The sequence below is a fragment of the Oncorhynchus gorbuscha genome, linkage group LG04 (genome assembly GCF_021184085.1).
Source record: "Oncorhynchus gorbuscha isolate QuinsamMale2020 ecotype Even-year linkage group LG04, OgorEven_v1.0, whole genome shotgun sequence".
Lineage (NCBI taxonomy): Eukaryota > Metazoa > Chordata > Actinopteri > Salmoniformes > Salmonidae > Oncorhynchus > Oncorhynchus gorbuscha.
Genome location: NC_060176.1, coordinates 45,381,506 through 45,403,316, shown reverse-complemented (window position 1 = coordinate 45,403,316; position 21,811 = coordinate 45,381,506). Strand labels below are relative to the sequence as shown.

At 41.5% G+C, this 21,811-nt stretch overlaps 1 protein-coding gene across 2 annotated transcripts in view; it reads right to left on the bottom strand.

Annotated features, from left to right (window-relative positions):
- loxl2b (lysyl oxidase-like 2b) overlaps positions 1 to 21,811 on the bottom strand; it is a 76,290-nt gene that overhangs the window by 7,446 nt on the left and 47,033 nt on the right. For both annotated transcript variants that reach the window (XM_046346905.1, XM_046346906.1), the window contains exons 5-8: positions 19,273 to 19,489; positions 5,500 to 5,683; positions 2,583 to 2,734; positions 593 to 760 (exon numbers count right to left, since the gene is read on the bottom strand). In XM_046346905.1, coding sequence (XP_046202861.1) covers positions 593 to 760; positions 2,583 to 2,734; positions 5,500 to 5,683; positions 19,273 to 19,489 — 721 coding nt within the window. The remainder of the gene's footprint in view (positions 1 to 592; positions 761 to 2,582; positions 2,735 to 5,499; positions 5,684 to 19,272; positions 19,490 to 21,811) is intronic.

Sequence of the window (21,811 nt, the reverse complement as noted above, 5' to 3'; positions counted from 1 at the left end):
CAGACTACAAAGTAGACAAGGTCTAATTGTATTCATACGTTGTGTTATATTGTCATTCAGGAGTAAACAGTAATCATTCCTCATAAATCTCTGTTCTATAGCAACCATCATTACCACCATTCCAAGGTTTACAGAGATTTTCCAAACCCACTATTACTGTTATCAAGCAGTCTAGTAAAAATCCATTTGACACAACAAATACTGTGCTGTCTGATGGGAAGGTCTGCGTCATGCTTCTCAGGTGCAAACAGTTAAGAGATGACGGTCCTACAACACCAGAGGAGGTATTTGTCACCCGTAGCAACTAGAGACATACACACACAGTTTTAGAAGACTGAATGAGGGCCCTAATTTGGGAAAGCTGTCATTTGGAACAGAATTGATGTCAAAAGGACAGATTACAAGGAACTTTTTTGATTCACAACAGGCTGATGATCTTTTTCAGTAGGGTAACTGTACAGTGCTGTAATGCTGCGGAGAGCACTGCTGCATGTTCGGACAGGTCGTCAGAATTGGGAATTTGTTCTTAATTGATTTACCTGTATAAATAAAAGGTTCAATAAATAGACATAAAAAAAAAAACGTTTCTCACCTGGAAGGCATTGCTGGCGAAGCCGAGGTCAAGCTGTCTGCACACGACCATAGCCTCGATGGTGCCCCAGCCATCACTGCACACCGTGCCCCATACCTGGGAGCCGTTCCTCTCCACCAGCACCTCCACACGCCCCTCGTTTGGGTTACGTCCCCCACTCAGACGCAGCTGCACAGAGAGACACATGAGAGGTATTTAGCTACAAACACACAGATAGCAGCAATAGGAATACTACTTTGTCCATTACTGCACTATACAAGAAATGTAATGTAGGAACATTTTCAATCTTATTGACTATAGTGATGAGAACAGCACATACAGTGGGGAGAACAAGTATATGATACACTGCCGATTTTGCAGGTTGTCCTACTTACAAAGCATGTAGAGGTCTGTAATTTTTATCATAGTTAGACTTCAACTGTGAGAGACGGAATCTAAAACAAAAATCCAGAAAATCACATTGTATGATTTCTAAGTAATTAATGTGCATTTCATTGCATGACATAAGTATTTGATCACCTACCAACCAGTAAGAATTCCGGCTCTCACAGACCTGTTAGTTTTTCTTTAAGAAGCCCTCCTGTTCTCCACTCATTACCTGTATTAACTGCACCTGTTTGAACTCGTTACCTATATAAAAGACACCTGTCCACACACTCAATCAAACAGACTCCAACCTCTCCACAATGGCCAAGACCAGAGAGCTGTGTAAGGACATCAGGGATAAAATTGTAGATCTGCACAAGGCTGGGATGGGCTACAGGACAATAGGCAAGCAGCTTGGTGAGAAGGTAACAACTGTTGGCGCAATTATTAGAACATGGAAGAAGTTCAAGATGACGGTCAATCACCCTCAGTCTGGGGCTCCATGCAAGATCTCACGTCGTGGGGCATCAATGATCATGAGGAAGGTGAGGGATCAGCCCAGAACTACACGGCAGGACCTGGTCAATGACCTAAAGAGAGCTGGAATCAGTCTCAAAGAAAACCATTAGTAACACACTACGCCGTCATGGATTAAAATCCTGCAGCCCACGCAAGGTCCCCCTGCTCAAGCCAGCGCATGTCCAGGCCTGTCTGAAGTTTGCCAATGACCATCTGGATGATCCAGAGGAGGAATGGGAGAAGGTCATGTGGTCTGATGAGACAAAAATAGAGCTTTTTGGTCTAAACTCCACTCGCCGTGTTTGGAGGAAGAAGAAGGATGAGTACAACCCCAAGAACACCATCCCAACCGTGAAGCATGGAGGTGGAAACATCATTCTTTGGGGATGCTTTTCTGCAAAGGGGACAGGACGACTGCACCGTATTGAGGGGAGGATGGATGGGGACATGTATCGCAAGATCTTGGCCAACAACCTCCTTCCATCAGTAAGAGCAGTAAAGATGGGTCGTGGCTGGGTCTTCCAGCATGACAACGACCCGAAACACACAGCCAGGGCAACTAAGGAGTGGCTCCGTAAGAAGCATCTCAAGGTGCTGGAGTGGCCTAGCCAGTCTCCAGACCTGAACCCAATAGAAAATCTTTGGAGGGAGCTGAAAGTCCGTATTGCCCAGTGACAGCCCCGAAACCTGAAGGATCTGGAGAAGGTCTGTATGGAGGAGTGGGCCAAAATCCCTGCTGCATTGTGTGAAAACCTGGTCAAGAACTACAGGAAACGTATTATCTCTGTAATTGCAAACAAAGGTTTCTGTACCAAATATTAAGTTCTGCATTTCTGATGTATCAAATACTTATGTCATGCAATAAAATGCAAATGAATTACTTAAAAATCATTCAATGTGATTTTCGGGATTTTTGTTTTAGATTCCGTCTCTCACAGTTGAAGTGTACCTAAAAATTACATCCCTCTACATGCTTTGTAAGTAGGAAAACCTGCAAGATCGGCAGTGTATCAAATACTTGTTCTCCCCATTGTAAAGTGTCCGTTAAAGATAGTCAGGTAAAGAGCACAGGCTAACACACAGACACACGCACACAGACACTCACCCTCTCCTGGAAGCCCATTGCTGGGACGTTACACCTCACGGCTGCATCCTCCTCATGGCTGCAGCCCAGCGACTCTTTGTTGAAGAAGCACTCTGTGATGGACTTCTCAAAGCCAGAGCACTCAATCTCATTCATATGGACTGGGCCCATGCCTGGGAAACACACAAAGGAGAATAATACTGGTAAGAGATGGGGCAGAGACTCATGGAGTTGACTCTTTCCCAGATGTTCAGGGAAGCTAAAACAACAGTTGAGTGTGGCCAAAAAAACGGGGTGGTTCCACGTTGACAGGTAAATGGAACTGCGGTGAATCGAAGTCAAAGTCCAAGACTTGGTGTTTCAGTCAACAAGCTCATAGGAGACCACGCATTTGAATGCATTGCAGGATTGCAGGGTCTTGTCAACACTTCATTAGATGAGTTTCATTATTGAAGGTTAAAGAGAATGTTTTCATGTCTGTTCTAGCTGGTCTGCTATTAAGACGTGTCTTTCTGTAACTTATTTTCCTGGAGGCCTTAGATACAGAGATGGTGTTCCTTTCTCCTTGACAGGAGTAAATCATGTGGGGAAAATATTTTTTTTCCAAAAGGAACAACCAGTCCAGAATTCTCTCTGGATGCTTCTCAAATGGCACCCATATCGTCACTGTCTGATGAAAACCGTGTAATAAAATGTTTGGCGATTTAATTTACTTTTATACATTTATTGAAAGCAGTAACTCCCTTCAATGAACATGTCAGGACTCCAGGACCCCCAAAAAATGTATAAAAAGAAACTCCAAACGTTTCAGAAATGTTTGTTTTGTCAATGGGAAAATTGTATGTTTTGAAAAGTTCCTGTTTTGGAGATAAGAGGTTTTCATCAGACAGCAACGATATAGTGTACTACTTTTTGTCAAAGGTAGGGACTATGTAAGGGATAGGGTGCCATTTGAAACTTAGCCCATCTGCTGTTTCCATGTTCCATAATGTGCCATTATTCTGTAATTTACTACTCCTTTTTTCAGTCTCATGCCTGTGTGGACGAGCTCAGAGATAAAATTAATAATAGCTGTACCTATTCGGAAAACAGCAGTGTGCAATTCCTTTCAACCCTGTTATAGTGTCCCGTGTAGCTCAGCATGGCCCTTCACTTCAGCCTCACTGAAAATAGGTGAATTATTTAAAGACACAGTTAAATCAAATGTAGGTAGGGGTGAAGTGACTATGCATAGATAATAAACAGTGGGTTGCAGAAGTGTACAAAACAAATGGGGGGGGGGGATGATGTACATAGTCCAGTGGGCATTTGATTAGTTGTTCAGCAGACTTATGGCTTGGGGGTAGAAGCTGTTAAGGAGCCTTTTGGTCCCAGACTTGGCGCTCCTTTACCGCTTGCCGTGTGGTAGCAGAGAAAACAGTCTATGACTTGGGTGACTGGATTCTCTGACAATTTTATGGGCTTTCCTCTGACACTGCCTATTATATCAATCCTGGATGGCAGGAAGTTTGGCCCCAGTGATGTACTGGGCCATACGCACTACCCTCTGTAGCACCTTACGGCCAGATGCCGAGCAGTTGCCATACCAGGCAGTGATATAACCTGTCAGGATGCTCTCAATGGTGAAGCTGTAGAACTTTGAGGATCTGGGGACCCATGCCAAATCTTTTCAGTCCCCTGAGGCCTGAGGGGGAAAAGGTTTTGTTGTGCCCTCTTCACGACTGTCTTGGTGTGTTTGGACCATGATAGTTCGATGGTGATGTGGACACCAAGGAGCGTGAAACTCTCGACCCGCTCCACTACAGCCCTGTCGATGTTAACGATTACAGTTACTGTAAGATCTGTTGAATACCTCATGTTGACTGTGAGTCAGCGATACCTACTGTATATGGGGAGGGTCCATGCCTTTATGCCTCCGTTATTGGTCTGCCTCTGCAGATAAAAAACATATCCATGGTAACTAATATCCCCGCAGGTAACACTGAGTGAGAGAAAACTGGTCAATAAATAGTATGTCCTCGTTTTGGCAGGGCCCATGTCCCTGGAGGGAAAGACGAGGTCTAGAATAAGGGAGTGGATACATGATGTACTCTTTAAATATAGTATTTCTCTCCACTACAGCCTTTCAATTACAGTCCTGGAATATGGCCAGTATGGCCTTGCATTGTTCAGCTCACTGTGACTCAGTGAGCCTGTATTCACAAAGAATCAGAGTAGGAATGCTGATCGAGGAACAGGTCCCCCTTTTTCATGTTATCTCAGTCTTTATGATCCAAAAGGCCAAACTTATCCTAGATCAGCACTGCTACTCTGTGAAGCGTTATGAATATGGGCTCCGAACTGCAGAGAACAAATAACAAGTTTAACTGATCCATTCCATTTCTATAACCCAGCCTGATCCGGTCCTCCAGCAGACTTCCTGTTTTTCAGGTCAGGGTTAGTGACGGCTCAAAAAGTCGGCAAATAAGGGATAGTATTACAGACTGTTAGATCTTTTGGACATTTTCCCTTTGCAACATTTGGTGAACACATGTAGTTCTAAATCTACAGTACACAATGAAGCTGTTCATGTAGATGTTTCTTTGTATTCCAGGAATTCAAGTGGTTATCTCAGATTTCTACTCAGACTTTGCGCAGTTAGGCCAATGTTGTTTGATTGACTGTTGATTGAAAATGGTGAAACAAACCCAATACTCTTGGACAGCTACTCTAAAAATGACCAGACAAACTTGCATGACCTCTAATCTAATAACAAAGGTGTGTTTTTAATCTATTCAAGGCCTTTTACATAGATCAAACATTATAATAGTCAACTTCATCTTCAGCCCAGTCCACTGCTAGTCTGACCAATATGTTGGAATGCCCATCATGTACTTGGCCAGATGTAATGTTGTGATTGGCACTGTTATTGTAAGTAGGACTGAGTTCCAACCCCTACCCTGTCCAAGCCGACCACCAGACAGGGCCTCCTTGGCACTCCCGAAGCCCAGCTCTCGACACACCACCGTGGCTGACAGGAGGCTCCAATTATCATCGCAGATGGTTCCCCACTCGCCGTTCTTTAGCACCTCCACACGACCTTCCCCTACGATGGCCCCACCTCGCAGACGCACCAACGTTTGCTGCAGGAACAAGAGGGAGATCAGACCCATAGTAGGCTGAGTTATTCGAACACTCAAAGCAAGGCATATGCATTAAGTCACATGAACACATATTGAAATATGAAAGACAACAGAAGGTACAGAAAAGCGGAATTACAGAGTTCAACTTTCCATAAATGAATGAATCCTTGTAGAGAAATAAATAACTGTCTAGAGGTTGCCATCTATAAAGAGTTACAAAACCTCCGTTTTGAATTGGCTCTTTCCCAGACTTTCTGAGAAGCTAGAAGAATGATTGAGTGAGGGCTGTGAGGCTACAGACTGGGTGGCTCCAAGTTTACACAGTGGTACATGTTACTCCCATTTACAGTTTTGGCAAATTGGAAGTGGACACATTAGTAGCATAACCGTATCTTATTTACTCCGATTTGCAATTACAGACAGCAATGCACTGACACTGATTTGTGGTTTGTGTTCCCATACCAAAAAAGGAAACTCTAACCTATGTTTATTCCCAGTATACATATAATATTCTAAATAGGTATCTGAAAAACATAAAATACCAAAGCCATCATAGAATGTTTACATATTCGAAAGCAGTAAGTATTTGAGTGATGCCTGAATATTTCTTAGGTGAACCTGTGGCAGGGAAAGAGGGAAATATGGTTTTGAAAATGGGATTGACAATTTGAACCAAAGCAGGGACAGGAATAGCATTCTCAAATGTAGAGAATTAGCTTATTAGCAGTGTGCCATATTAGCAGTGTGCCCAAACAACTCTGGCATCACAGCAAAGTCTTATTCTGCTTTGCCACTTGGAACAAACTGGTTGAATCAATGTTGTTTCAACATAATTTTTCAATATATTGTGACGTGGAATCTACATAGAAAATACATTGGATTGATTTGGAAAAAGTAATAAATGTAAACTGTGGTTTTGAGGGTGAAATTTCAACCATACGATTATGTCATCATGGTAACCAAATTTCAGCATAGACAAACCTTGTATAAAATAAGTTGAATTCGTACCTTTAAAACAACGTCAGATCATCAACATTATATCCACTATCAGAAAAATAGACTGAGCAGCACCTCCTACTGGAGAATGTATCTATCTACAGCTACCCTTTGGTCTCCCAAAGGGTTTTAACTAAACCCAGTGCTGTTTATCTTTGATATTTGTCACAGACTATTAAAACCGGTTTTAAAACTTCTTACGGCTGAAATCCAATTTGTAAGTCGCTCTGGATAAGAGCGTCTGCTAAATGACTTAAATGTAAATGTAAAAAATCCCGTTAACAGGATCGATTTGACAACAGCCAGTGAAAGTGCAGGACGCCAAATACAAACAACAGAAATCTCACAATTAAAATTCCTCAAACATACAAGTATTATACACCATTTTAAAGATAAACTTGTTGTTAATCCCACCACGGTGTCCGATGTCAACAAGGCTTTACAGCGAAAGCACACCATATGATTATGTTAGGTCAGCACCTAGTCACAGAAAAACACAGCCATTTTTCCAGCCAGAGAGGAGTCACAAAAAGCAGAAATAGAGATAAAAATTCATCACTAACCTTTGATTATCTTCATCAGATGACACTCATAGGACTTCATGTTACACAATACATGTATGTTTTGTTCGATAAAGTTCATATTTATATCCAAAAATCTCAGTTTACATTGGCTCGTTATGTTCAGTAATGTTTTGCTTCCAAAACATCTGGTGATTTTTCAGAGAGCCACATCAATTTACAGAAATACTCATCATAAATGTTGATGAAAATACAAATGTTATACATGAAATTAAAGATATACTTCTCCTTAATGCAACCGCTGTGTCAGATTTCAAAAAAGCTTTACGGAAAAAGCACACCATTCAATAATCTGAGTACAGCACTCAAAGACCAAAACAAGCCATACAGAAAACCCGCCATGTTGTGAAGTCAACAGAAGTCAGAAATAGCATTATAAATATTCACTTACCTTTGATGATCTTCATCGGAATGCACTCCCAGGAATCCCAGTTCCACAATAAATGTTTATTTTGTTCGATAAAGTCTATAATGTATGTCCAAATACCTCATTTTTGTTGCATGTTTAGTTCACAAATCCAAATTCATGAGGTGCAGGCACTTAGTTCAGATGACAGTTCCATTACAGTTCGTAGAAACATGTCAAACGATGTATAGATTCAATCTTTATGATGTTTTTAACATAAATCTTCAATAATATTCCAACTGGACAATTCCTTTGTCTTTAGAAAGGAAAAGGAACGCAGCTAGCACTCACGGGCACGTGCGACACTGAGCTCATGGCAACTCAAACAGCTCTTATTCTCTCCCCCTTCACAGTAGAATCCTGAAACAAGGTTCTAGAGACTGTTGACATCTAGTGGAAGCCTTAGGAAGTACAATCGGACCAAATTTAACACTGTATATTGGATAGGCAAAGACTTGAAAACCTACAAACCTCAGATTTCCCACTTCCTGGTTGGATTTTTTCTCAGGTTTTTGCCTGCCATATGAGTTCTGTTCTACTCAGACATCATTCAAACAGTTTTAGAAACTTCAGAGTGTTTTCTATCCAAATATACTAATAATATGCATATCTTAGCTTCTGGGTCTGAGTAGCAGGCAGTTTACACTGGGCACCGTATTCATCCAAGCTACTCAATACTGCCCCCCCAGCCATAAGAAGTTAAAACAAAAAACACTCAGAGTAGGTTTTAGGGTGATGCTAAGACACTGCCCAGACAAACTCTGAACCAGGAGTAAAATCAACTCATAAATGTTTATTTCACCTGGTAATCACGACAGTTTGAGGTACAGCAAAGGAAAGATAGTGATGACGGTCAATGACATTGTTGCAAATGATGGGGAATAACCAATTGCAATGAGGCATCGCAAGCTGGGAACTCTATAGCATGCTTCAGACAATCACGGTGAATGTGACTGTACATATTAATGCTGCAAGGGTAAAACGTTTGATATAATTTCGCTTGACACAATCACTTCTCTTAATTATCGCCTAATGTGTTGGCTTGCATAACCTTTTTTTGAGATTTTCTGGTTGTTAAAAGCTGAATTTTGACAGTTTTACCATTATATCAACACACTCATCACTACCGTTTAACCAATGAGGTATATAAACCCTGGATTGCTATTGCTATATATTGGCCATTGAGAGGCTTTGAAGCCACCGGTCAGCCATATGCGACTCATTTCAGGAAACTAGACTTATGTCGCACGTCACTACTTCACAGGAGAGCCATTTGAACGTAAACAGGTTTTTTTTAATGCATTTTTTGGCAGAAATGCCTTCTGGAACATGTGAACTTTCATGTGCCGTAATGACATCGTATGCAATCTATAAATACGAATACAATTGTTAAATTACGAGCCTAGTTGGTTTAGCCGCAGAAAAATACACGATTGGCTGAGATAATGGGTGGGCTGGACATGCCGAGAGATGAGTTCGGATTGGTCTGCCATGTAGCATGCTTCTGTCTATAACATGAGCTGGTCAGTATGTGTAGGTAATCCTTTCTAACGCGGCTTGTTGAAAGATATAACGTAGTAGAACTGCAAAGCTCTCCACTTTCTGGAGGACTGAGTTTTGAAATCAGTGGAATGCACAGTGGAATTAGAGTATGATAGCTTAGTTTGAATGCAAATATGCAGACGGAGTCAAAAAACGAACACCTGTATAAAACTTACATCTTCAAACTAAGGCAACCATGGCATCCATGACAGAGAGGGAGAAATATCCATCCATGTATACGGGCTAGTCCAGCTAGCCTCATTTTCAGATATTACACATTTCTAATTTTGTAAGAAAGTCGTTTTCATTCATTCATTAAAGCGTACTGTTAGCTATCTATCTAACGCTAGCTGGCTGGCTCCCTAGCTAACATTACGTGTATGATTTGTGTAGTAATATTATTTGTATGTCAGAGCCATTTGCATTGCTAGTTATAGCTAACACTGAACCTGGTTGATTAGCTATTTGGGGCGGCAGGTAGCCTAATAATAGTTTTTTTAAAATTCAGTCCAAATTACGGTGTGCCGTGTAAAGGCACGGGGACGAAGGCCAAACAAACACGTACACAAAACACAGGGTTGAAACCCAAACAAAAGTGAATACACACGCGCACAATAATTAACACACAGGACGAGACCTGTAATCATCTGCGCAATCCACAAGGGCACAGAAACACAAAACACACAGCACAGGTACTCACACGCACCAACGGCCATTGTAACAATAATCGATTACAATAATCAATTATTCTCTGCAGATCATTTCAAGCTCTGCCAGGTTGGATGGGGAGTGCCACTGCACAGCTATTTTCAGGTCTCTCCAGAGATGTTATATCCGGGCTCTGGTTGGGCCACTCAAAGACATTCAGAGACATGTCCCAAAGCCACTCCTGTATTGTCTTGGTTGTGTTCTTAAGGTCGTTGTCCTGTTGGAAGGTGAACCTTCACCCTAGCCTGAGGTCCTGAATGCTCTGGAGCAGGTTTTCATGAAGGATCTCTTTTTTCTCTGTTCATCTTTCCTTGATCCTGACTAGTCTCCCATTTCCTCCAGACATGACACTGGGCATTGAGGCCAAAGAGCTCCTTCTTGGTTTCATCAGACCAGACAATCTTGTTTCTTAAGGTCTGAGAATCTTTTAGGTTCCTTTCGGCAAACTCCAAGTGGGCTATCATGTGCCTTTTACTGAGGAGTGGCTTCCGTCTGGCAATTCTACCATAAAGGCCTCATTGGCCTTTAGTGCTGCAGAGATGGTTGTCCTTCTGGAAGGTTCTCCCATCTCCACAGAGGAATTCTGGAGCTCCGTCAGAGTGACCATGGGGTTCTTGGTCACCTCCCTAACCAAGGCTCTTCTCCCCTGTTTGCTTAGTTTGGCTGGGCGGACAGCTCTAGGAAGATTCTTGGTTGTTCCAAACTTCTTCCATTGAAGAATGATGGGGGCCACTGTGTTCTTGGGGACCTTTAATGCTGTAGAAATGTTTCATACCTCTCCCCAGATCTGTTCCTCAACACAATCCTGTCTCGGAGCTCAATTCCTTCGACCTCATGGCTTGGTTTTTGCTCTGACTGTCGACTGTGGGAACATATATAGACAGGTGTATGCCTTTCCATATAATGTTCAATCTATTGCATTTACCAAAGGTAAATTAGGTTGTAGAAACATCTCACGGATGATCAATGGGAAACAGGATGCACCTGAGCTCAATTTTGAGTCTCATAGCAAAGGGTCTGAATACTTAAAAAAAAAAAAAAATGTTTACCCCTTTTTCTCCCCAATTTCGTGGTATCCAATTGTTAGTAGCTACTATTTTGTCTCATCGCTACAACTCCCGTATGGGCTCGGGAGAGTCGAAGCTTGAAAGTCATGCGTCCTCCGATACACAACCCAACCAAGCCGCGCTGCTTCTTAACACAGCGCGCATCCAAACGGGAAGCCAGCCCAATGCGTTAGAGGAAACACTGTGCACCTGGCAACCTTGGTTAGCGCGCACTGTGCCCGGCCCGCAACAGGAGTCGCTGGTGCGCGATGAGACAAGGATATCCCTACTGGCCAAGCCCTCCCTAACCCGGACGAGGATAGGCAAATTGTGCGTCGCCCCAAGGACCTCCCGGTCGCGGCCGGTTACGACAGAGCCTGGGCACGAACCCAGAGTCTCCGATGGCACAGCTGGCGCTGCAGTACAGCACCCTTAACCACTGCGCCACTCAGAGGGCCCTATTTGTAATACGTTTGCAAACATTTCGAAAAACCCGTTTGAGGAAATTGATTGATGAGGACTTTTTTTTATATAAAAAAATATATTTAAAAAATATTTAAAATATTTTTAAAAATCAGGGGATGTAGGGGACGCCATGTGCGACTGACGTGTTTCCCGTTTGCTCCCGTGGTATTCTTAAAGTTTATGTGAATTCTGCAGCAGAACCGTATTTATTTTCAAATATTAATTTGGTGATCTCTTTCTGTAAAAACCAAGACTACTTTGCTTCCGAATGTAAGCATGTCGACCAAACATAAGGCCAAAAGCATAACTTTGAGAAAACCCGGCCTACAAGACCCGCTCTCATCACTGCCCTCTCCTGAGTCTCCTGAGTCTGTGGATAGTAAGTAACCCACTTGTGGTACAATTATGTTTAGATATAACAGGCTAGTCTTGTATAGTTGGTGAAACTATTCAGGCTTATTTGATGTGATCTAATGTTTTGATCATCTAGTGTGCGTGCCTTATCTCGCTCACCTATTTAGTTTGTTTACACATTGTCTCAGTGACCCAAAATATTTTTGGTTATTTGTTTACTGCATCCGTTTGCATTGACCCAGTAAACAGTAAATGTCTCCCGAGGCTACACGGTTTTTGGGGCCTCAATTTAATTTTAAAAGTTTTGAGCGGCATTTATGCCCAGCAAACGTTCAACGTTGTGCACACATAGTTTTTGGTGTCTCAGCTTCAACTAGACTACTAATATAATTACTATTATTCTTGATTGTCTTACTACGATTTCCTTACTTCAAATTAGATTTTTGGCTGAGAGCCTTTATACATTGTATTTATTTTCTCTCTCAATGCCTGTTATAAGACTGGGAATGCAATTATATACATCTACAAGTGGTGCTTTTGTCATTCCGTTTGCACAGGGGATTCGCCTTTTTTAAATTTGAAATACAAATCTTTCTTTTTGCTGCTTGATCCACAAACAAAACGCGACTTTAAAGAGCGGGACTGTGGGTTTAGGTTTAAGACCGCAACCTCACAGACATACTGTGCGAAGAGAACATGTTCTATTTAGGCTTGTACCTCGTTTGGGGAGGTATTGTCTGGGATGGGGGGAGGGGGGGGCAGGTTGAATTGTTCAGCTCTAATGTTGTCATTCTGTCTTTTTAGATTTTTTTCCTGTTTTTTTTCTGTACTTTTTCCAAACATTTACCACCGTACATTATTACTCTGAGACAAGTTATTCTGGGGGTTTTGGGCGCTCATTGCTTTTCCATTCTATGCTCTAATGACAGGGTTGAATAACGGGAATGCCCAGAGGGGCGAAATAATACAATCAAGTACATTTCTTGGAATACCAAAGGGGTTAACAACCCGGTGAAGCGTAAGAGGGTGTTGACACACTTAAAGGGTTTGAATGCAAATATTGCATTTCTACAAGAGACTCACTTGAGGACTGGTGAGCATTTTAGGATGCGTAAGGACTGGGTTGGTCAAGTGTTCCACTCAAACTTTCATAGTAAATCAAGAGGTGCTGCTATTCTGGTTGATACTCCCTTTGTAGCTTCTGAGGTTATTGCTGATCCTAAGGGACGATACGTCATAGTAAGCGGTGAACTGTTTTCTACCCCTCTTGTTTTGGCTAGTGTTTATGCTCCCAATTGGGATGACACAAGTTTAATTTCTGTCTGCTATTCCCAATTTAGATCCTCATTTGTTGATTTTAGGGGGGGATTTCAACTGTAAAATGTCCCCAGTTCTTGACAAGTCCTCACAAACAAATATAGGCCCATCTAAATGTGCCCTACTTATTCAATCCTTTCTTCAGAAATATGCTATGTTTGAGGCCTGGCGTTTCCTACATCCTACAGATAGACAGTATCCCTTTTATTCTAATGTTCATCAAACATACTCCCGGATTGATTACTTCTTTTTGGACAAAAAACTTCTGCCTAACCTTCGGCAGTGTACTTACGAGAGTATTGTTATCTCTGACCATTCACCATTAGTGCTTGAACTAGAGTTTCCCCAGCGACCTCGTATGTGTTATCAATGGCGTCTTAACCCCATTTTACTCTGAGATAAGGAGTTTGTCAATTTCATTTCTTCTGAAATCACCTTATTCCTAGAAACTAATTCAACACCAGGTATGTCCTGCTCTACCATATGGGAGTCTCTCAAAGCATACCTACGTGGCCAAATGATTTCTTATACAGCCAACCAAAACAGAGTTCGCTCCCAGCGACTTCTGGACCTGAGCGAGTCCAATAGCCACACTGGATGAGAAGTATGCTACGGATCCTTCCTCTGATCTGCATAAAGAGCGCCAACTACTCCAATCTGAATTTGATGAGCTTTCTACCAGGCAAGCTGAACAGTTACTCTTGCGAGCTCGATACAAAGTCTATAAACAAGGCGACAAGGCCAGTAAACTCCTTGCGCATCAGATCTGTAAATCTGAGGCCTCACGTTTAATCCCACAAATAAGAATCCTGTCTGGTGCCACCACAGTTATACATAAAGAGATCAATGATCAATTTAAACAATTTTACTCTGCGCTATATACCTCTGAATCCCCTCAAGGCCCCTTGCTGATTGACTCCTTTTTAATGCCTTGAATATGCCTTTAATTGATACAGACTCCCATGACTGTCTAGAAGAAGAATTTACGCTTGAGGAGATTGTTGGACGGTTTTCCAACCGAATTTTACAGGACGTTTTCTGGTCTGCTTTGCCCATTCTTGTCTCGACTATTTGCAGAGTGCCTCAATACTTCAAAGCTACCACCTAGTCTTTATCAGGCTTCAATTTCATTACTACTAAAGAAAAACAAAGACCCCCTGGAATGTGGATCCTATCACCCAATCTCGCTTTTAAACTGTGATTACAAAATCCTAGCTAAGCTTTTAGCCATCCGTATGGAAGGCTTGCTGCACCAAGTAATACACTCTGACCAGACTGGCTTTGCGAGAAATAGGCATTTATTTTTCAATATTAGGCGCCTTATGAATATACTGTACTCCCCAGCGTCGGAGGACCCGGAGGTGGTGGTCTCACTTGATGCCGAAAAAGCTTTTGACCGCATTGAGTGGGATTACCTAACGGCTGCCCTTTATAGATTTGGCTTTGGCCCCAAATTCATTGCGTGGATAAAGATTCTTTATTTTTCCCCCATGGCTTCGGTACGAACTAATAACTTGTCCTCTGACTATTTTCCCTTGCACCGCGGATCCAGACAGGGTTGCCCACTCTCCCCCTTGTTGTTTGCTTTGGCAATCGAGCCTCTCGCCATTGCACTACGCTCTAATGATGCCATTCAAGGCATAATCAGCGCGGGCTGGGAGCAGAAAGTCTCGCTATATGCTGACAACCTCCTTTTGTTTATTTTACATTTACATTTAAGTCATTTAGCAGACGCTCTTATCCAGAGCCAACCCCGATACCTCATTGCCACGTGCCCGATCTGTTCTTAAAAAGTTTGGATCAATCTCAGTGTACAAGCTGAATCTAGGCAAGAGTGAGCTTTTTCCGGTAAACAAGGCTGCTTTAAAGTGCTCTTTTACAAGTTCTCAGTTTAGGATTGTCCGGGATCAATTCACTTACTTGGGAGTAAAAGTGACAAGGAAATATTCAAATTTGTTTCAGGAAAACTTTGTTGCTCTAGCAGACAGATTGAAATAATATTTTACTTTTTGGAATTCGCTACCCCTTTCTCTTATTGGAAGGATTAATGTCATTAAAATGAATGTGTTGCCCAAATTTTTATATTTATTTAAATGTTTACCCATTTTTATTCCAAAATCTTTTTTTATTTCACTGGATCAAACATTCATGCATTTTATTTGGGATGGCAAGGTACCACGGATTGGTAGAAAACATTTACAGAAGCCTAGGTCATTGGGGGGTTTAGCTCTACCAAATTTTCAGACATTCTACTGGGCTGCAAATTTCAGAGCCGTTCTGTACTGGCTGCAGACTGATCCTACTGGCCATAGACCACTCTGGGTCCAGATGGAGTCTGAATCGTGTAAACCTGCAGCACTTTCCTCTGTGCTGTGCTCGTCTCTCCCAGTGTCCCTAGGCAAAAGGTGTGTCAACCCAATTGTAAAGCAGTCTCTTAAAATTTGGAATCAGTTCCGTTTAGCCTTTAACCTCCGAGGCTTTTCTCTATCAGGCCCAATCAATCAGAACATTTTATTTCCTCCATCTTTGAATGATGGGGCTTTTGGCATTTGGCACTCACTAGGCCTCTCCTCGCTAGCCCAATTATTCTTTGATGATACATTTGCCTCTTTTTCTCAGCTGCAGGAAAAGTTCAATCTCCCCCAATTCCACTTTTTCCGCTATCTCCAGACTAGAAACTTTGTCAGGGCTAACACACCTGGATTTCCCAATAGGCCTGCGAATACAGCTATAGAGAGCATCTTGGAGCTGAACAAGCTTCCTAGGGGCGCAATTTCAGACGTATATGCAATCATTCATGACTTACAGAACCTTTCTTTTGTGCCTTTAAAGACTCGATGGGAAAAGGATTTGGGGGAGGAACTTGGGGAAGACACCTGGGAATCTGTGCTGCACAGGGTACACTCGTCGTCTTTTAGCACTAGACACAGCCTCATTCAATTCAAGGTGGTTCACCGTATCCACTGGTCGGGGGCCAAACTTGGAAGAATATTCTCTGATTTTGATTCTACCTGTGTCAGATGTAAAGTGGAACCAGCCACACTGTTGCATATGTTTTGGGGCTGTCATAAACTGTCAGGTTTCTGGGAATTAATATTTAAATGTTTATCTGATATATATGACACTGTTATAGATCCGTCTCCCCTTACAGCCCTTTTTGGAGTACTGCCCATGGGTACCCCCCTATCAAGAATCCAGTCGGACACTGTTGCTTATACAACTCTTTTAGCTAGACGGCTAATACTACAGAACTGGAAGATGGCAGCTCCCCCATCTTATAAATAGTGGGTGAGGGATGTGTTGTGCTCTCTGAAACTATAATTTTTTAAATTAAATTCACATGGGAACCCCAAACTGTTTAATGAGGCTTGGGCTCCATTCTGGTCTTACTTTAAACAGTCCATCCTCTGATGGCATTCCAATTAATACTAAAATAAGTCTGTGACTTAAGGGTTGGAGGAGCTTCTCTCTGTGTTTTTGCTGGGGGGAGGCATTAAGGTCCATGTGCTTATTGATTGTGATCCGCAGATGCCTTGTTCATCTTGCCCAGGCAGAGACTGAAGTGTGAGCTTGTTTTTCCCAGTTATTTGTACATTTTGTTCACGCCTACATGAATAATCATTTTTTATTTGTTATTTTAAAGCATTGTAAACTTTTTTTCTGTCCACTGGATGGTCGGTGTGTGGCCATGACTCTCTGTGAGTGGTTGCATTTCTCCACCCTTATCCCTTGACTGTTTACAGGAACAATGGTGAGGTGTTTGCTCTGTCCCTGTACTATAGATTGCCCTTTAACCTCTGTAGCCTTCTGCCTGGTGTGTTTAACTTGTCTAAAGTATGGTATCTTTATAAAGCAATTTTTTTATTTGTGTTTTTTTTCTAGTTGAGTATATTATTTATATTGCTTTGTCTTGTCTGTGTGTGTGTAAAACTTAATTATACAGAGTTAAAAAAATAAAAAAATAAATTTTAAAATAAGTCTAACGTAACAAAATGTGGAAATAGTCAAGAGGTCTGAATACTTTACGAATGCACATCTCCTTTAAATGTTGATATTAAATATTACTTTTGAAATACAGTAAAAAGCCTAAAGTTAAGGCTATCTTACAAACTCATGCAACATTCAACCTTTAAATGAGTAACACTTTCATAATCACATTTTGAGGTTACTGAAACTATACATTTCTTCCTATGTAATCATATAAAGCTGCATGTTCAAGACAGCGTGCATCGGTCGTCGCAGGTCTGTGGATATCTTCACAATTGTTTTAATAATTTGTTCAGAATATCAAACAGCATTGATCACTTGCACAATGTACTTTTAATGCAATTTCAACTGCAATCCCGGTCATTTGGTTCTGCTATTAGATAAAGCTGTTGTGAAATGTACTCTGGATCTGGACAGCCTTGAGGCAGAGCTAAACATGTATAATGGTAATATACTGCGTCCCAAATCGCCACCTATTCCCTTTATAATCCACTACCTTTTACCAGGGCCCATGAGGCTCTGGTCAAAATTAGTGCACCATATAGGGTAATGGGTGCCATTTGGGACACATCCTATGGGATGTCCCTGGTTATGCACAGCTCGCTACAAAACACTGAGATGTGGAAAGTGACAGAGCAGGCAGGCATGCATTCTAATGTAAGATCTTAATTTGAGCCAGTTTGCTACAGCAGGAAAATATTTCTGCAGCAACAGGAAATGTGAATTATTACGTGGATTATAATGAATGGACATTTTGATACATTTTTCGTAAAGGAAAATCAAGTCTGAAATTTCAAAGTGGAAATGACAAACTTCAGAAGCTTTTTTAAACCTCCAATACACTACAAGTATGACATTTCTTGCATTGTTTTTAAAGTTCTCTTGCAACAAGGTGATCGAATTCAAATTCACACTAGTCGTAAACAACAGCTGTAGACTAACAGTGAAATGCTTGCTTACGGGCCCTTCCCAACAATGCAGAGAGAAAAATATAGAAGGTAATGTACATATACTGTAGGTAAGGGTAAAGTGACTAGGCAACAGGATGGATAATAAACAGTAGCAGCAGCTTATGTGTTGAGTCAAAATAGTTAGTCCAAATTAAGATCCTACATCTGTACAGCACTTGGATGTGCAAAATAGATGTGGGATTCCCACAAGATGTTTTCATTAGACCAGCATGAATGATCTCCTTCCCACAGATCCTGAGTCCATGATGATGAATCACTTGACAGTAAACATACAAAACTGCAGATGGGCTTAACAAAGCCAAGTAGCTAAAGTGTTTCTGAGTGTCAGTGTTTTTTAGTAATGCGTCTCATAAAACTACATTGTCCATCGATCTCTCACAGGATTAATCAGATCAGCGATAAATTAACACACTCATATTGACAGAATATAGTTCGACCCCCACAGCTACAGTATTTCTCCTATCTACTGTATGTTTTATTTGCCATAGCCCAGCAGTGGCACAGCAGAAATCTGACTGAATAATAGAAATAGAATCACTAGAACAGGTATCCCCAGTCAAGTCAATAGGTCTGGCTATATCCGGTGTTGTGATTACATTTCTATAGAAAGAATGCAGTGGTTTAGTAACTCCGTGGTGGAAATCATCTCCAGAATATCGCTATTTTTTTTTTAAACAAGTCATATAAAGCAAGTTTGGAATTTTATTTTAATCCACCAGAAAGATTAGTATTACAACAAATATTATGACTAAACTCATAAAACTATTTTTTTTAAACATTATTTTGAGGGGGGAAAATTGCATCATATTTGTTAATGATATTATAAATAGGACTGGTGAAGTTGTCACACATGCAGCTAACAAACATATATGTAAATTGTAACATTACCGCAAAAATGGAAGAAGCAAGTGGAAGGGAGAGAACATAAGGAACTTGTCTGTCGGCCCTACATTAAAGATCAAAATTGGTGAAAGAAAATTGTGACAAATAAATAAGTATACCAGTTTCATTTAAGGTCCCAAAAATTGCCAGCTGTGCCATACAGGTTGCAAAATATTCGGGAAGAGATTTACGACGTGCCGATTCAATGGCAACATGGTTTATGAACTAATACACAAAACAATGCCAGGTTCAAAACGTAGAGTTTTTCCAATTTAAATTATTATACAAAATGATTGCAACCAATGGAATAAAAATAAATGTATGTGGTGCCTACCTCTTGTCTAAAGGCCTTCCTGAAGCCTGTAATGGGGGTTGGGGAGAAGGCTCTTCCTGGCACACAGCTGACCACCACGGGCGTGCCCCCACCACAGGTGCTATTGGCCTTTGCTGCCACGGCGTGGCCCAGCTTGCAGCTTGACACGTGGGCCTCGTTTCCAGTGCAGTTGACAGAGTAATCCCAGTAAGAGGGCTTTCTCCTGCGAGCAAACATCCTGAGAACACAAGGAACACATAGTCAAATAACAACATTTCATACACAAGGCTGCTATCCCTTTTTCCCTAACACCTATACACCACAGCAGCAAACATAACCGTATGTAGTCAGCCAGTGGGTAAATAACAGGGCATATCCGATTACAAAGGGTTCAGTATTAGGATACAGATGTGCATGTTTAGTCTGGGATGTGAACAACACGTGAGGTTAATTGAGGTCTTCCAGGCCTGTAGGGATGTTAATCCATTCCTTTCCTTTTTAATAGTTAGCCAACCAAAGTGTTTAATGAACGTTTAGGGCAGAACAGCGTGTGCTCATCCTGCGTCTATATCACATGTCTGAGAGGTGTACATGAAAGCAGATTAAAGAGGAGGAGACACGCACACGGCATTGGTTTTCCATTTGGAACCTGGATAAAGAATATTGCCGCTCACTGTCTGGAACCCATCCAAAGCCAGCGTTCATTGAGACTGCGGGCGACATACAGAAGTTGTGAGTGTAGGATGGAAAAATAGAACTTTGGGGGAAAAAGGACCGAAAAAGCAATCGCATGTTTGTTTCTATTGCTACGCTTTAATAGAAAACTGCAATTTACACAGTAATGTGGGGTATTATCAACAATAAAATATTGAGAAAGCATTATACTGCAGCATACTGTAAATCAGGGTTCCCCAAATGGCAGTGATTTTATTCTAAGCAACAAGAAAAACACGTTTTGTTTTTAAATATATTCGTTTTAATTATTGGACATAAATGACTGCAAAAACACCAGCAAATCAGCTCCAAGTGATTTTAATCTAGGAAATCTGTTCCAAAGTATTTCCTCAAATAAAAGAGGGATATACAGTGCATTTGGAAAGTGTTCAGACCCCTTGACTTTTTCCACATTTTGTTATGTTATAGCCTTATTCCAAAATGGATTTAAATAAAAAATCTCAATCTCCTGTGACACGCAATACCCTGTAATGACAAAGCAAAAACTGTTTTTGAGAATTGTTTGGCAAAAAAAAACTAAAAACAACTGAAATTTCACATTTACATAGGTATTCAGACCCTTAACTCAGTACTTTGTTGAAGCACCTTTGACAGTGATTCCTGCTTGGAGACTTCTTGGGTATGACACAACAAGCTTCGTGCACATGTATTTGGGAAGTTTCTCCCATTCTTCTCTGCAGATCCTCTCAAGCTCTGTCAGGTTAGATGGGGAGCATCGATGCACAGCTATTTTCAGGTCTCTTCAGTGATGTTAGATCGGGTTCAAGTCTCTGGCTGGGCCATTGATGGACATTCAGAGATCTGAGAACTCTGAAGCAGGTTTCCATCAAGGATCTCTCTGCTTTTTGTTCCATTAATCTTTCCCTCGATCCTGACTAGTGTCCCTGTCCCTGGCACTGAAAAACATCCCCACAGCATGATGCTGCCACCACCATGCTACACCGTAGGGATAGTGCCAGGTTTCCTCAAGACTTGACACTTGGCATTCAGGCCAAAGAGTTCAATCTTGGTTTCATCAGACCAGAGAATCTTGTTTTTCAAGGTCTGATAGTCCTTAGGTGCTTTTTGGCTCCAAGCGGGCTGTCATGTGCCTTTTCCTTAGGAGTGGCTTCTGTCTGGCCCCTCTACCATAAAGGCCTGATTGGTGAAGTGCTGCAGAGATGGTTATCTTTCTGGAAGGTTCTTCTATCTCCACAGAGGAACTCTGGTGCTCTGTCAGAGTGACCAGCGGGTTCTTGGTCACCTCCCTGATGAAAGCCCTTCTCCCCCGATTGCTGAGTTTGGCCGGGCGACCAGTACTAAGAAGAGTCTTGGTGGTTCCAAACTTCTTCCATTTAAGAATGATGGAGGCCACTGTGTTCTTGGGGACCTTCAATGCTGCAGAAATGTTTTGGTTCTCCACCCTACAGAATCCAGTACAATACCGTATTTTTGGAGCGCAAATTTTTTGGGGTACCACTAGTCAATGCACGCCTCTTATAAGGCACACCTCGAAATATGTGAATGAGCCAGAAACAACAATACCATTATTATATTTTGAGGCATGCCTTGTTGCAACTGTTAGTGTGACTCTGTACCAATTTAACTCATATGTGGTTATAATGCCACATCAATTTATAAAATATAAGGGCCAGATTGGAATGGCAGCAAGTTTTAAATATTTATTGCTTAAGTATTGTGTCATGTCCTTTTGGTCTCTTTTGCACTGCAGTTGCTGCCAGTTTAAAAGCCTTTGTTACGGCTTCTAGAAGTTCAAAGGATCTAAAACACCAAATATTAATTGATATGATGTAATGTAAGCAGATTACCTAGCAGCCAACCTCGC